The sequence below is a fragment of the Schizosaccharomyces octosporus genome (genome assembly GCF_000150505.1).
Source record: "Schizosaccharomyces octosporus yFS286 unplaced genomic scaffold supercont6.2, whole genome shotgun sequence".
In the NCBI taxonomy this organism is placed as follows: domain Eukaryota; kingdom Fungi; phylum Ascomycota; class Schizosaccharomycetes; order Schizosaccharomycetales; family Schizosaccharomycetaceae; genus Schizosaccharomyces; species Schizosaccharomyces octosporus.
In genome coordinates, this window is record NW_013185620.1 from 420546 (window position 1) to 435845 (window position 15300).

Genomic DNA, 15300 nt, shown 5'->3' on the forward strand with positions numbered 1-15300 from the left:
TGTAGCTCTCATGAAAGTATGCTTTAGGACCTTTAAAGGAAATTGTATGAACTAAACTAAACACAATCAGGATAAACACATGAGCTGATTGTCTATAGCTCGAATATTTGAAAGAAACGTCCTAAACTCGTTCTTCAAAACCTCTGAACTTGGACTTTGATCGAAATGAATTGGAGCCCGAGAAAGAAAAAAACGAGAAAGAAAAAAAAAAGGAGGAGTATTCCTCTTTCAACGCTCTGCTCTTTAGTTTTGCCAACAGTAGTATTCTTCTATAGCAACGAAGGAAAACCAAAAAAAATCTCTCGAGCCAGATTCGAACTAGCGACCAACCGGTATCTTGAACATTACAGCCGGGTGTGATAACCAACTACACCATCGAGAGAACTGTTGGTAGGCTAGGAATTATAAAGCTATTTGAAACAGAGATTAATAAGAACAGTAAATAAGAAGTTGGATGTTAGGATTTGACTAAATTCTGTGGCAGGCGGTAACTATAGGAAGGAGAAATTGTTCAAAAAATAAAATAAATACATAAAAAGAGGTTCTCTCTAAGTGCCGTAGTGCTTTAGAATTTGTTGCGTAGGTGTGATTTGGTGTGGAACGTTTTATGAGTTGTAAAACTAAACATAAATAAGAAATTTCGAGAATTTGAGGTTTCCTAAAATCCGTTTATAATAAAAAAAATAAAAAAGAAAATAGAAAAAAAAACTAAAGATAAAATGACGAATCGGTTCCAAATTCACCTGGTCAGAATTTTATTTATTAATAGTTCACGTATGTAAACAAATCATACTCCTTATGAAGCTCAAGCAGGAGTCAAAATTGGTCACCAAAATAAAAAAGTGTGAACAAAAATTAATTCATTTATTTAAATATCATTAGAATGATTGATGTAGGAAGCAACAATAACCCATTTCTACCCTACTTTACTGTTTTAATAATCTAAAGACTCTAAATATAATTAATTCATGCAGCTTATCAACAGTTCTCTCGATGGTGTAGTTGGTTATCACACCCGGCTGTAATGTTCAAGATACCGGTTGGTCGCTAGTTCGAATCTGGCTCGAGAGATTTTTTTTGGTTTTTAGTTCTTTTGTTTCAAACAACGCTAGAATCTTTTTCTGCTTTAATCTTTAATCACAAAAAAAAAACACATAATATAGTTTGATATCGACTCCCTAAAGTATCGCTCTACTACACGAAATTTTCTACAAGAACTCAACTACATGAGCATATGATACTACAAACAAGATGATCTACTTCTTACACCGCAAAAATCTTTTTCAACAAAACCGTAAATTGTAATGCTTTTTGATTATTACAACACATAACATTGCTTTTAATGAGCCAAACGAGAGCTTTGAATGACACCGGTGAGCTCTTCAATTTTACCCTTAGCACGCTTGAGGGTACCAAGCTAAAAATGGTTAGCATATTTAATGAACGAATAAAACAAAACAAGCAACATACTCTCTTCTTGGCGAGCTTACGGGCACGCTTGTCTTGAGAGTTACGGATCAATTCCATAACACGGCGCTCATAAGGAGCGAAACCAGCGACCTCACGGACAATAGAGCGAACAAAAGTAGTACGCTTAGATTGTTGTCCTTTACGACGAGAAGGACGCTCAGGCAATTGACGCTTGGTCAAAGCCTTTCCCTTGTTTAATCCAACGACAAGTCCAGGTGCCATTTCGTTTTGGTTGAAGAGCAAAATCTTCGGTCGTTCTTTTTCCCTACAGTTGTGCGCCCGAAAATGCAGTCACATATGCTATAACCCTACCCTATTGACAAGGCATGTTAGATTCCGTATTCGAATTAACGAAGGAAACGGTGTGTGCAGTAAAAAACAACCAAGCTGATTTGATCATAAAAAACAAAATCAAGGGAGATTTCTTTTCCTGATTGGCTTTACAACCACTCAGATGAGATTTCAATTTAGAGTTATTCTAGGTTTTATCCCATAATACTTTTTTTGTATTAGTCGTATACAATATTTCATTTAACACAATCTAGCGAGCTCTGCAGTAGTAAACAACTTTCTTCCCATTGAAGGTTGGCGTTATTGTTGCGAGAATCATAATTGTATAAGACTTCTTTTCAGAAGAAAATAAATCTCCTTAATCGTGTGTTCTCGGCGAAATCTGTCTTTAAAGCCATGTAAATTCATGAAAACGCCGCCAAGTCAAATTAATCATTGGAAGGTCTTACCAAAGGGAATCATCCACAAGCGAAAAAAAAAAAAACAAGAGAGAAGAAAAAACAGAAGAAAAGGAATTTATAGTTAAATGAATTACATGTTCTCAAGTACATAGAGCGTTCGTTAAGTAGGTTATCGTACGTGTCGATTCTCTTTGCATCGCACTATCTGGGTGGTATTTACTTTCAGAGGTTACTCAATTCAACTTCACTTTTCCCATGTTTTTGCTGAATTCTTTAAGAGGAATTACTCGCAGTAATCGGTCGAAAAAGCATCAGAATAATTACAACTCAGGAAACTCATCGTCGGGATCGCCATTCAAGAAGAGCTCTGCTGCTCAATTGTCGAGAACAAACTCTCCTAGCTCGAATCAAACTCCTCTTTACTTGCTTCAACCATTTGTTCGAAATCACCTTGTAAAAGGAAATTTTCTCACAATCGTATCTCTTCCGAAATATGTGGATTTGGATGAATGGCTTGCTTTAAATGGTAAGTACAACTGCATAGACAACCATTATTTTCAAATGGGCTTGCGTGACATGTCATATTCTCATTCATGATTTCTTATTTCTTGTTTCTTTTTAAAGAAAAAAGAAACAGTATGACATCTATTCAGCGCTAGATATCCTTTTTAGTGTCTTCAACAGTATATTTATTGCTTTCTATGTCATTTCAGTATTAACATTTCCGTTTTAGTTTATGAGCTATTTACTTATTTGAATCATTTTTATGATGTCTTTACTTCGTTCTGTACAGTAGACACATGCCCCATTATGCAGGCTGGTACTCAGTATGTGTGCTTTTATGATTGAGTCAACGAATAATTATATAACTAATCTGTCTTTATTTAGCTTTGACTACAAATGGTTGGATAACAATCGAAAACCTCTTTCTTTGCCGGCTCCCCAGTATATAGAGTATGTCTTGGCTTGGATCGAAAATCGCCTTCAAGACCAAAATGTTTTCCCAACAAAAGCTGGCTTTCCTTTTCCTACTAATTTTCATGCAATTGTTCGATCTATTTACAAACAAATGTTTCGAGTGTTTGCTCACATCTACTATGCTCATTATGCCGGAATCCTTCATTTATCTTTAGAAGCCCATTGGAATTCCTTTTTTGCTCATTTCATTGCCTTTGCGAAAGAGTTTCATCTTTTAGATCCCCGTGACACATTTCCGCTGAAAGATCTAATTTCGGTTTTGGAAGAACAGGGCAATATCTAATACCTTCTTGTTCCTCTCTTTCTTTTCAACTCTTATGATTTCATACTATCTGGTTTGTGTTGTTTTTATCATTTTAATTAATCCTTTGTATTCAGTTTCTTACAGAAAAGACTTATTTTTGTTTTGCATCATGTCCATTTCTAATAACACAGTTTTTAAGTATTTTTGAAAAAAATTTGGTTTCCTCATTTATTTTTACTACTCACTTCTGGGCGTCTCTTTTTTTTCCTTTTTTTTTATTTTTTTTCACCAATTGTCTGGTATCCGCATTGTAGTCTTTATTGGTCTATTAAGCTCTAGTCTAAAAAGGTAGTAATTCTATATCGTTGGATGAGAATTGAGTGTGGACTCCCGTATTTTACTTTCATAAATACGTTTGCATTAGAAACTATTTCTACTTTAGATATCTTAGAGTGCTTAGATTTACGATTTTAGGAACACCTTCATTTGCTTGATTACGAAATTCTATTAATGCTCTCGTTTTAGAATGAAGGCCACGAAGGTTGTATTTATAATCAATATGCAAGTTTGGCGTGTTTTTGCGATATTTAGTTCAGGAAAGATAAAATCTTCATCTAAATGCAGATTTTTACTATCGACTTGAGATCGTAAAAAGGTAGCGATAGCACGCAAAGACAGTAATTCTATGGACAAGTAAAAGAAAAACGCTATTAAAAGACGTAGACTTGATCTTCAATTTTGGAGATTGCACGAGCCTTTTCGTATCCTAATGAAACGGTAGCTTGGCGAACAGCATTAACCATAGGTGTTGGTCCGCAAATGAGAACTTTTGAGTCAGCAGAAGGAGCGGGAAAGTGATGCTTGATCAACTCTTCAGTAACGTAACCCACGGCTCCAGTCCAGTTTTCTGGTGGATTATTAAGAACATGCTCTACCGTAAATCGGGGATCCTTCTGAGCTAAAGCTTCAATTTCTTCGCGAAGGATTATATCCTTTTCGGAGACATTTGCATATAAAAGAGTAATTTGAGTAGGATCTTCGGGGTTGGAAAGAACGGCGCGGATAATCTGCAACATAGGAGTGATACCAGTACCTCCAGCAATCATACCAAAATGGCGAGCAAGACCGACTTGATGCTTCCAATTTCCCTTAGGTCCTCGTACGCCAATTTTATCACCTATCTTCAACTCTGAAATCTTCTTACTGACTATACCATTGGGGTATGCCTTTACAAGCAAGTCAAAGTAACCTTTATCAGCATCTGAAGATAAAGGGGTATAAGATCGAGAATGCTGCTTTCCATCAACCTCAACGACAACAGTTAAGTGCTGTCCAACTGGTAAACCGAGGACATCGTTAGAACGGGGAAGTCGAAAGCGATAGATTGCAGTATTATGGTTTAAAACGGCTTTATCACTCAATTCAAAGTATTGAATTTTACTATTCAAAACTCTTCGTACACGACCACGCCAAAACTTATGAAAACCCAAGACAAAGGCCAGTATGACTGAATAACCTATCCATTCGCGTTTCACAACAAATGTTCCAAAGACGATTAAAAACGCAGGGATATATACTCCGTGCAAAGGAGTGCTTAGAAGCGATTCCTTCGACATTTCTCCTGTTTTAAGATATAGCAATCTATATCACGCGTTAGTTAGTAATCCAGTCTAACAAAACAGACCAGACGTTGTTCCATCAGCTTTAGAAGCGTTTCAAACAAATAAAAATAAATTTTTTACAAAAATAAATAGTAATCGATGGTCGTTCGTCTCTTTAATCTGAAATGCCTACTTACCTTATGAGCAATTGGTACTGAGCAAGTTCATATTTTCCTAATTGTCTTAAGTAAATAAGCATAATCTGATGATCTTAATTGAATACACACTCAGTGCCTTTAAATTAATTATTTTTTCTTTAGAAGCTATTTACAGTTGTTTATTACTATTTTTGTGCAAACAGAAAAAATTCTCTTAGGTTAAAAAATTCCATATTATTCTGTGAAACGAGACAAAAGAAAGTAGCTTATAAAACAAGACAAATTGTATAAGTTGTAATGACATTAATGGTTCGTATGAACGTCGAATGTAATTTTCCTAGATTCCCAAAAGATCGTCAATTGCGAGTGAGTTGCATTAAATCGTTGCAAACGAAAAAGTATTAATGGTGGTAAACTACTAATGAGGCCTTAAAAACTTTCCAAAGACCTTCAGAGACAAAGATATAAAAAAAAGATCCGACCTCTACTTTAATAAAAGAAAAATACCGTCTAAGTTAGCACAAGCAGTAAAAGCCCAAGACTTATACTCAACAGGATATAATGTTGCTTTTTGATTGACAATTCTGTTATAGCAAACGATACCGTTGGCGTATATAATCCAGCCATAGGATCTCCTGTTGAAGATCCGCCATCTTGACTATTATAAATTCTGAGGTTTTGAAGTAATAATGGACCCTGTATTGCCTCCAACGCGGACAATTGCTCTCCCAAACCATAAAGCCCTATGGAAGATTAACATTTATTCGAGAAATGCAGTGAACTTACCATCCCACGTATTATTCATCCACCACCATTGGAAACCACATGTAACACCATCACTTCCTCCGCAGCAAGCTCCTGCTGCAGCAATGGCTGTTTTGCTTAGACATGTCTCAATTTTAGAAAGAGTAAATGGTGCCATATGCGCGGTATACACCATAAATCGTGCTAAAAATCCTTTGAAAGACGTTTGGTCATAATTGCAGGAGCCACTAAGCTCACAAGCTGGCTCATAGAGCACATCATTACGAAAAAACAAATCAATTGATTTGTTCACAAACCCTTCTGTCCGGGTTTTCCATACTGAAGACCCTGTCTAAATTTGCGTTAGAAGTAAACAGAAAAAAGCATCGTACATAATTATACAGAAACGCCGTTCCCGCCATATATAAACCACTATTGTAAGACCATTCTGTCGTTTCAAGGGCCGAACAGTTATCCTTAATTAAACTTCCATCATATACGGAATAATCGTCCCGAATAAATCCTACATTAACACTCCAGTCGTACGCCTTTTCGGCCCACTGAGTATAAGTGTCATTTCCGGTGAAACGTGCCAACCTTGCTGCAAGTTGAAAGAATGCACCATTTGTAACAGAATTCTTATAGTTGAATCCAGAATTGAATTGGGTTATTTGCCATCTAATTCCACCATTACAGTGACTATTGTCCCAGCGAGTAACTTGCTGGTTAAATACTGATTGAGCCAATTCTAACCATTGTGGCTCATTAGCTTTTGGGTTGGTAAAATTTGATTCTGCAGCTGAAATCGCAGCGAGACCCCAAAAAGCCTGGTCATCATTGCCTTCCGAGGTAGAGTAGTTAGAAGGCATATAATCTGAATTTTCACCCGCCTGATATGACAAGCTTGTTTTTACGAGATTATTGTAAGTAGAATTTCCTGTAGCTAAGTAAGTATTTAAAAGACCCTAGAACGGTTAGATTCAAGTACAACTAGCACCTTTCGACTCGTACATTCCAAGCAGCTCCTGCCTCCCACCAGTACGCAGGAGGTAGAAACATTCCTGTTGTTCCGCCTTTCTCATATCCAGCATAGTAATCTAGCATTCCGTCCGCGACCAAACCCGTAGCTTCATCAACAGAAGAGGCATCATGGGGGTCTATTTCGAATCCTTTAATACAAAGAAATGTAGTCAAAGAGAGTAAAATTGGAGATAAACTAAACATTTTTAATCTCTAAAAAAAAGAAGGGCTTGTTGAGAGCTTTAAACATGAGTCAAAATTTGTTTAAGATGATACAAGGATGACTCAATTGAGTGTCACACTTAACAGAAGGATAAATCCCAAACATATTATACCTTATAAGGTTAAGCTTTTCTTTGCAGTTATACCAATAGGTTTGCTAAGCGAATCGAAGCAATTATAGCATACACCAGACAAGCATAACCTGCTACGCTTTAGAACTCGCAAACAATTTGAGTGAAAAATAGATATTACAAATTCTCCTTATAGACAACATAATGAATAATAAAATCGATAATGTACGAATGTCCGAGGCTTACCTTACGATAATCTTAGTCGGTAAGCAAACTATTTTCTAGTCCTTTTAATCCCTTTTTTTGTTTGCTTAGGTGAAAGAATACGATCTTCCTTCAATTCCGACGGCAACCGACTTATAGTATTCAGAACAGATTCAATCGACTCTGAATGAGATTGACATTTCTCATACAAAGATAGACAAAAAGATTTCAACTATAAGCGATCTCAGTTAGCAAATAATAAAAATATATATATCTCCTACCTTTAATATATCTTCTTTAATCTCTAAATCTACCTGGTATCGTGTTAATCCTTCGGGATTTACGGTCTTAGCACCTATTTCGTAGCTTGATAAAGTTAATGAACGCCTTGTTAGTAGACTTACGCTGAAATCTTGTCCATTGTGAGCGTATACATATCTCTACACGGTTAAAACTCGATCAAACAAGAAATGACTCTCTGTACCTTATATCATCCAAGTACCTAGGAGTGGAACGAAAAACACAACCTATACTTGTATTACACTTTGTACACTTTATTAGAGAATATACACTTGACCATTAGCAAGAAGTAAACAATATCCTGAACCTACCAAAGTCCATCATCTGAAGTTCGTAAAAGTTCTTCTATATCAAAAGTATTTTCCGCTAAATCTATAAAATTTGTCAAAACCAGTATACTCCAAAACCATACCACTCAATGTGAAACTACCCATTTCACGATGCGATATTACCCATGCATTGGAATCGCCAACAATTTGAAGACAGTTTTTACATTGAAACACCGTCGGCGGAGATTCAAAATCATTGTCGGCACTTTCTACGGCATTTGCTTCCCCTTCTGACATTGTCTATATTGGGCATATATCAAGAGAGTTCTTGGTGTACGCGTTAGCTACATACTATTCGACTAATACTCAGAACAGAATCCAATTTACCCGTATAATATATTTTATTAAAACAAAAAAATTCTATTCATTATCTTTTAACTCCTTTCGAAAAAAGGTATACAATGAGCGTCCTGATTCAGGTCCGATTAATTCAGACCATTTACGTTCGTCTGCTTCGCATGCTTCTTGTATATTCTTAAGGTCGCTATAAACAACATTTTTATAATTTTTCATAGATATATAAGGAAGTCCCATTAATAAGTCAACGGGCGCTTGATTGTAAGTGTTAGTGGAGTCTTGACCTGCTTCCAAACCGATAGATGCTGCGACGGCTGGGTCTGGTTCTTTTTCTAACACCTTTAAGTCTTGAAACATCAGAGACGTAGCGTAAGCACTAGAAGACCAAAGAATTCGTAGTTTAGGAAACGCAAGTGTTAAGAGCACCAATTTGGATTGTACATCTGATTTTCCAATTTCAGTCGAAAGATCGGAAAATGGCTATAATATTAGTTAGCATTATTTAATAACTTTATGTTACATACCGGAGAAGTAAAAGTCTGATTTTGTTCAAATTCAATTAACAACACGGGTATTTCATAGTGCTCCAACATAGCTTCACATTGAGAATAAAGTCTACCACTACTCAGTGATTGTATTAAATCACGGATAGACTTTCTTTCAACACAAATATTTGGAGAGAGCACATAATCACCGACCACTAACTGACAGGGAATAACAGAGAAGTTGTTTCCGTGCAATATAGATGGTAAGGAACTTCGAAATTCTCGAAGATCGACTACGATCTATATTTATTAGTAAAAACAGTAGAAATAAAATCACTATACCCTTGGTTTTTCACTTGTGACTGATACACGGCCTCCACCAGCTATTCGTGTATTAACATTTCTCAAGAACTTCGTTTCTTGGCCTTCAAAACGTTCATTCTCTCCAGTAAGAACAATAGCCATATTCTTAAAAAAATATTAATATAATGATTTTCTCAAATTTCTTTTTACTTACTGATCGCTCTCGAATCAATTTGGAGAAGGAATCTTTTTCTCTCCTTACGGTATATAGATACTTTTGTTCTTCGACAGACCCTCCATAATAAACGAAGTAAACCCGTGTTGCCCTTTGTGGGTTGGTAGCTTTATATACCTCGATTCTTCTAATAAAGTCGGGATCGGAATCGAACATTATAATGAATCGTGGACGCAAAGTATTCAGGAGAAGGGTATCCAGTTCATAGTCGTAAGTATGTATATAAATTGAATTATTATCGCTTAGAACCTCAAAGGACTCATTTTCTTCTTGTGTATAGGTTGACTTCGATATTTGTGAAAGTAAACTATATGTTAATAAGATATTGGGAGACGTACTTACAGTTGTTCCAGCCTTATATCATTCGAAAAATTTTCTGAAGTAGTATTGCTTTCTGGTGTTGATCGAGATGTAGCTGTGCCTCCTCCTCTTACTCTTCGTCGTTTAGATGCGGGTGCAGCCCTCCTGCTAACATCAGGTGCATTTTGCTTTTCTTTAGATGTTTTTTCTATTTTGCTTATAGATCTGCTCATATTTCTGTATTGTTCACGCCAATGGAAATAGTCCATCAGTCGATTGTTCATCATCTTGAAGGACTCTTTATTATCATAGTGTATAGTACTTAAATAGTCTCGTAATTGTAAGCAAATACGTTCTTCCGAGCACATTATTAAAATTGAATTCGTTGAGGAATCTAAATGTTAACAAAAGACCTTAATCTCGATAACATACCGGGGTCATTACTTTCATTGAGTACGTTCTCATGGCTTATTTCTTGTAAAATATCCCGCAAGACAGACCATTTTGGTTGTTCTTCTAAAACAGGATAATATTCATCTGCGGATGCAGCGGGAGAACGATACACACGGTCTCTAGCTATCCGAATCATTGAATTTGCAGAATCCAGCATGAGCCACGGAGAAGGTTGAGCATTACCAGAGTAACCACCAGTCCGCACAGAAAGAATGATAGTATCCAAAATCTTTAGAAAGCTGACACAATCGTAAGATATCAGGGCGTTCAATAGGAATTTTAACGTCGACAAGTCGCCTACCAATTGCTTTGTTTTGGGACTCACGCGATGCCAAACAGAGTCAAGTTGACGACGAATGGTTACATCGAAACTTCGGTGCAAAGCAGAGTCAACGTTCCATTCTTCCATATCAAGGTGAGCTGAATTATATCTCCGTAATTCTCGAACGGTAGCTTCAATACAAGCTAGTAAGCAAGTTTGTATTGATTTTTGTGAATCGGTAAAGTCGACATTTAGTTCGATGACATCCGCTGGTGTTTTCTCTAATGACTCAGTTACATCAACATGGAAGCGAGGATAAATAAAGACATGACGAAGAAACATGCATCTCAAAGCATTACTGAGAGCATTAACACCCATCAAAAATCGTTCCGGGTCATCACTGAAAGCTTTTATGAATCCAGTCCTATTTTTCTCTCTATATAATCGTATTATGAAAGCTTCTGTTCCCGTTGACACAATCCTTTAAAACAATCTGTTAGTTATAGCATCCAAAATAACTAATACCTGTCTGCATGCAGTAAAACGATGCCCGTAATACTTTCAGCGGGAATAATCTGAGTTAATAAATCCATAACCAAAATTCGGTTGGTGACAGAAAAGATACCTCCCTCCTGATATGCCTTTTCTCTACGATTCAGTAGTTAGCCTAAATTAAAACTCGAACGACTTGATTGTTTACTTACCGTTTGTCTACAGACATGGTTTCAGTATTTACTATTTGCAGCCCTTTCCCCAAGTGTTCTTCCAACTCTCGCTGTACTAATTCATTGTCATTAGAATTGGCTCCTACAAGAAGAACTAGAGACCTTGGAACGGCGAAATAAGCTAGAACATTTGCTGCAATTTGGAGTAAAGAAAGGCCGGGTGCCATAACACAGAGTCCGTCTTCATTAATAACCTCATTAAATATTTTTTGTTGGTAGGAAAGTGTTAAATGGAGAGGCACTTCCATATTTAGAATCCGTAAACCTTTAAAACGCAATTAATTGCAAGTACTTCTAGGTATGTATCATAAATCCCTTTAGAATTGTATTTTGAGCAATTTATTTGGTTATATAATTATTTGAGAAACTTCTCCTTAAATTCTTAACCAAAATTATTTGTAAATACTGGCTTTAGTTATAGGTAAGCTTTACTGTGAATATGGCAACCTGATGAGTATGCCCAAATTGAAAACGCAAGATAGAATAAGGAGATATTCAATTCCATAAAATTGATTGTATTCATATATTTTTCTAAAAAAAAAGTTGATATAGTACATTGAGAGCTATTACTGGCATCTCTAGTGATTTTGTAACATCGAAACTAGCAGTGAACCACTACGTATAAAATGTCAAGAGATACTCGATCACGGTCGCCGCCAAGACGACCATCTCATAGAGACCGACACAATTATAAAAGTTCAAAATATTACGATCGCTACGACGATCGTCGAAATTCCTCTTACAGTCACCAAAGTAGACCAGATTATTACAGATCCCACAGCTCACGTAGGAATCACAGAGAGGATAGCTGGAAACATGATCGATATAAGTACGATGATGTTGATGAAAGAAAACATGACATTTTGTCACCTAATAGAAGCTCTCTTTCGTCACGGTACAATGCACCTCTGATATCTGAAGATTCTTCTCGTGGACGAAGCTCTGGGATTGCCCACGAAAGGAATTTTGAGGAAAACAAAGAACAGACACGTCCTGTAAGAAGATCTCGGTTTGACCAGCCAGCCAAAATAGAACGCCCACCGCCTCCTCCTTCAGCCAGCTTAAATGAAGGATCTAAAGGTGATGTTGATGCTGGAATTAGGCTACATAACACCGAAGAAATTAGAAATCCTAAAGATAAACATGAGACTACTCCTACAAATCCGCCTCTTGACCCCAAAATTCAAGCACGCTTAGAAAAAGTGCGTGCTTGGAAGGAATCGAAAGCTGCACAATCAGCTAGTAAGGCAGATGCATCTACTGATATTAAGCCCACTAAAAATTTAATACATGATGATAAGAATGCTATGCCTTCTGGAGGAATCTCAGGTTTCGAATTAGGACGCTTTAACGACAACAACAAAGAAGTGAAAAGAATGAATCGTGTCCATATGGATGACGAGGATGCTCCACGACGATTAAATTTACAGGATTACGAAGACTTCTGGGACAAAGAAGATCGTGAAGGCGTTCAGGATAACTCGAACGCGAATGCCATGGATGAAGATGGGGTAGACCCATTAGACGCTTATATGGAATCCCTCGTTGGGACTGTCGACACTGTTCGACCAGGTTTGTTGAATACTGAAGTAATTGACTCTCATGCGAACGAAGAAGATCGTATAACTCAATCAGAAACTTTGGAAGAAGAGGAAAACTTACTGGCTCTTGCTGCTAAACGTTCTAAGAAGAAAGATGTGATATCTGTTGACCATTCTAAAATGAACTATGAAGATTTTCGAAAAGACTTTTATGTGGAACCTGAAGAACTGAAACACCTTACTCCTAGAGAAGTCGACGAGCTACGTGCGTCCTTGGAAGGCATCAAAGTTCGCGGCGTAGATTGTCCTAAGCCTGTCACTAGTTGGAGTCAATGTGGATTGTCAGCTCAAACCATGGAAGTAATTCGTAATTTAGGTTATGGAAATCCAACATCGATTCAATGTCAGGCCATTCCAGCTATCTCTTCCGGAAGAGATGTTATTGGAGTAGCCAAGACAGGTAGTGGCAAGACCATTGCTTTCCTTCTTCCAATGTTTCGACATATCCGTGATCAGAGACCTTTGAGAAATGGTGAAGGTCCTATTGCCATCCTCATGACTCCAACACGTGAATTGGCTGTTCAGATTCATCGAGAATGTAAACCTTTTGCAAAAGCGTTGAATTTGAGAGCCGTTTGTGCTTATGGAGGTGCACCCATTAAAGATCAAATTGCAGAATTAAAACGAGGAGCAGAGATTGTTGTGTGCACCCCTGGAAGAATGATTGATGTTTTAAGTGCCAACCAGGGACGAGTGAGCAATTTACATCGCTGTACTTATTTGGTATTGGACGAAGCGGATCGTATGTTTGACCTCGGATTTGAGCCACAGGTAATGCGAATTATTAATAATGTTCGTCCAAGTCGACAAACAGTATTGTTTTCCGCTACCTTCCCAAGAGCCATGGAAGCTTTAGCCAGAAAAGTATTGAAGAAGCCAATAGAAATTACAGTTGGAGGAAGATCCGTTGTTGCGTCTGAGGTTGAACAGATAGTTGAAATTCGCTCTGAAGGATCAAAGTTTATGCGCCTTTTGGAACTTCTTGGTGAACTATATAATACGAAGGCTGATGTGAGAACCTTGGTATTTGTTGATAGACAAGAAGCTGCAGATGCTTTATTCTCTGACTTAATGAAACGTGGCTATAGTAGCTGTTCAATTCATGGCGGTAAAGATCAAAACGATCGTGATTCTACGATTAGTGATTACAAAGCTGGTGTTTTTGATGTTTTAATAGCCACTAGTGTAGCCGCTCGTGGATTAGATGTGAAATCATTGCAGCTTGTTGTAAATTACGACTGCCCTAATCATATGGAGGATTATGTACATCGGGTCGGTAGAACAGGTCGTGCTGGTCATACTGGTGTTGCCGTAACCTTCATTACTCCAGAGCAAGATAAGTATGCTGTTGATATAACAAAAGCTCTGACTTTAAGTAAGCAACATGTTCCAGATGAGTTGCGGAAGCTGGCAGACCAATTTCTTGATAAAGTTAAAGCCGGTAAAGAAAAGGCTGCCGGTGGTGGCTACGGAGGTAAAGGTTTGTCCCGCCTGGACGAAACAAGAAATGCTGAGCGTAAAATGCAACGAAAAGCCTATGGTGAAGATTACGAAGAAGATGAAGAACAAACTGAAGATATTCAAACTCCTTCGGTGAATATACCCCCTGAAAAGTCTACTGGTGATTTCACACTTGACAGAGTTAGAGCAGCAATCGGCGGTATAACAGCTCGAGCATTGAGTGGCCAAAGTGCGCAAGCGAATAAGTTGTCACAGCCAATTTCCATCATTAAAAGTGATACCGACGAATTTAAAGCAAAGGTGGAAATTAATGACTATCCTCAACAAGCAAGATGGGCAGTTACGAATAACGCTAATATTGTACATGTTACAGAATTGACTGGCACGAGTATAACAACGAGGGGTAATTTTTACCTTCCCGGAAAGAACCCAGAACCAGGCGAAGAGAAATTATATCTTTGGATTGAAGGACCGTCTGAACTGGTTGTTAGTCAAGCTGTCACTGAGCTTAAACGCTTGCTTTTGGAGGGTGTAGAGCACAGTCTCGAAGGATCAAGCAGAGCAGTTCCTACCGGCCGTTATAAGGTTGTGTAATTTACTTATATTTATTTTTTGTATAGTAGTAGTAGTAGTGTTCTGATTTCGTATAAATAAAAAGGGAAGGTTCTTGAGCACACATTCACACGGAATTTTAAGATATACTCATTTTTAATAACGGGATTTAATAGCTTAATAATTACTCAGCACTATTGTTTTCTAAGTTAATTTATTAATTCGATATGCATTATTCATTATGGTATGCGCATTGAGAATTTCTCTTCAGTAACGAGCTTGTATTTGCAAAAATATATATGAGATTGCAAGTATTCTACTCGTAAAAGAGAAAACAATCAGCGTGTCATGGTCAGGTTCTTGCACTGAATTGTTATCTAGTTTAGTATATAAACGAAGGAATTGTAAAAATTATTCAATCTAAATTCGACTTAGTTAGCTTCTCTTGAGTACTTTGAGAATCCAGTAACTTGAGTAGTTCAATAAAATGACAATTTGATTTACTAAAGTCGAATCAATCAATTCTTCCAATTCGAAGGTTCGTAATTTTAACTAGACGTATTTTATATAAATATTTCTTATATACCAGATAA

General features: G+C 37.1%; 7 protein-coding genes and 2 non-coding genes across 9 annotated transcripts; 3 read left to right on the forward strand and 6 right to left on the reverse strand.

Moving 5' to 3' along the window:
• Positions 1 to 298: 298 nt before the first annotated feature.
• Positions 299 to 382, reverse strand: SOCG_16249. The gene has a single exon. It is a non-coding gene; the product is annotated as a tRNA-Tyr (tRNA).
• Positions 383 to 987: 605 nt separating this feature from the next.
• SOCG_16250 lies at positions 988 to 1071 on the forward strand. The gene has a single exon. It is a non-coding gene; the product is annotated as a tRNA-Tyr (tRNA).
• Positions 1072 to 1265: 194 nt separating this feature from the next.
• SOCG_03824 (60S ribosomal protein L36) lies at positions 1266 to 1760 on the reverse strand. The gene is made up of 2 exons (XM_013163734.1): positions 1471 to 1760; positions 1266 to 1417 (listed from the first exon to the last, which is right to left on the reverse strand). Exons 1-2 carry the CDS (start codon positions 1690 to 1692, stop codon positions 1340 to 1342), a joined length of 300 nt encoding a protein of 99 aa, XP_013019188.1. The 5' UTR covers positions 1693 to 1760; the 3' UTR covers positions 1266 to 1339.
• Positions 1761 to 2393: 633 nt separating this feature from the next.
• On the forward strand, positions 2394 to 4004 carry SOCG_03825 (protein kinase activator Mob2). Its single transcript, XM_013163735.1, has 3 exons — positions 2394 to 2688; positions 2896 to 2989; positions 3051 to 4004. Exons 1-3 carry the CDS (start codon positions 2418 to 2420, stop codon positions 3421 to 3423), a joined length of 738 nt encoding a protein of 245 aa, XP_013019189.1. The 5' UTR covers positions 2394 to 2417; the 3' UTR covers positions 3424 to 4004.
• On the reverse strand, positions 3797 to 5445 carry SOCG_03826 (cytochrome b5 reductase). Its single transcript, XM_013163736.1, has 2 exons — positions 5183 to 5445; positions 3797 to 5025 (listed from the first exon to the last, which is right to left on the reverse strand). The coding sequence occupies exons 1-2, from the start codon at positions 5242 to 5244 to the stop codon at positions 4095 to 4097; spliced, it is 993 nt and encodes a 330-aa protein (XP_013019190.1). The 5' UTR covers positions 5245 to 5445; the 3' UTR covers positions 3797 to 4094.
• On the reverse strand, positions 5382 to 7111 carry SOCG_03827 (mannan endo-1,6-alpha-mannosidase; the record flags this gene model as incomplete). Its single annotated transcript, XM_013163737.1, has 4 exons — positions 5382 to 5886; positions 5930 to 6239; positions 6280 to 6852; positions 6899 to 7111. The coding sequence occupies 4 exons, from the start codon at positions 7109 to 7111 to the stop codon at positions 5654 to 5656; spliced, it is 1329 nt and encodes a 442-aa protein (XP_013019191.1). The 3' UTR covers positions 5382 to 5653.
• A 363-nt stretch (positions 7112 to 7474) lies between these two features.
• Positions 7475 to 8327, reverse strand: SOCG_03828 (kinetochore protein Mis18; the record flags this gene model as incomplete). Its single annotated transcript, XM_013163738.1, has 6 exons — positions 8117 to 8327; positions 8016 to 8076; positions 7889 to 7975; positions 7809 to 7844; positions 7686 to 7770; positions 7475 to 7636 (listed from the first exon to the last, which is right to left on the reverse strand). The coding sequence occupies exons 1-6, from the start codon at positions 8268 to 8270 to the stop codon at positions 7475 to 7477; spliced, it is 585 nt and encodes a 194-aa protein (XP_013019192.1). The 5' UTR covers positions 8271 to 8327.
• Positions 8328 to 8356: 29 nt separating this feature from the next.
• SOCG_03829 (DNA repair endonuclease XPF) lies at positions 8357 to 11685 on the reverse strand. Its single transcript, XM_013163739.1, has 8 exons — positions 11073 to 11685; positions 10894 to 11016; positions 10086 to 10849; positions 9696 to 10047; positions 9333 to 9660; positions 9158 to 9283; positions 8855 to 9115; positions 8357 to 8810 (listed from the first exon to the last, which is right to left on the reverse strand). The coding sequence occupies exons 1-8, from the start codon at positions 11339 to 11341 to the stop codon at positions 8394 to 8396; spliced, it is 2640 nt and encodes an 879-aa protein (XP_013019193.1). The 5' UTR covers positions 11342 to 11685; the 3' UTR covers positions 8357 to 8393.
• Positions 11686 to 11719: 34 nt separating this feature from the next.
• SOCG_03830 (ATP-dependent RNA helicase Prp11) lies at positions 11720 to 14932 on the forward strand (the record flags this gene model as incomplete). Its single annotated transcript, XM_013163740.1, has 1 exon — positions 11720 to 14932. One exon carries the CDS (start codon positions 11720 to 11722, stop codon positions 14747 to 14749), a length of 3030 nt encoding a protein of 1009 aa, XP_013019194.1. The 3' UTR covers positions 14750 to 14932.
• Positions 14933 to 15300: the final 368 nt, after the last annotated feature.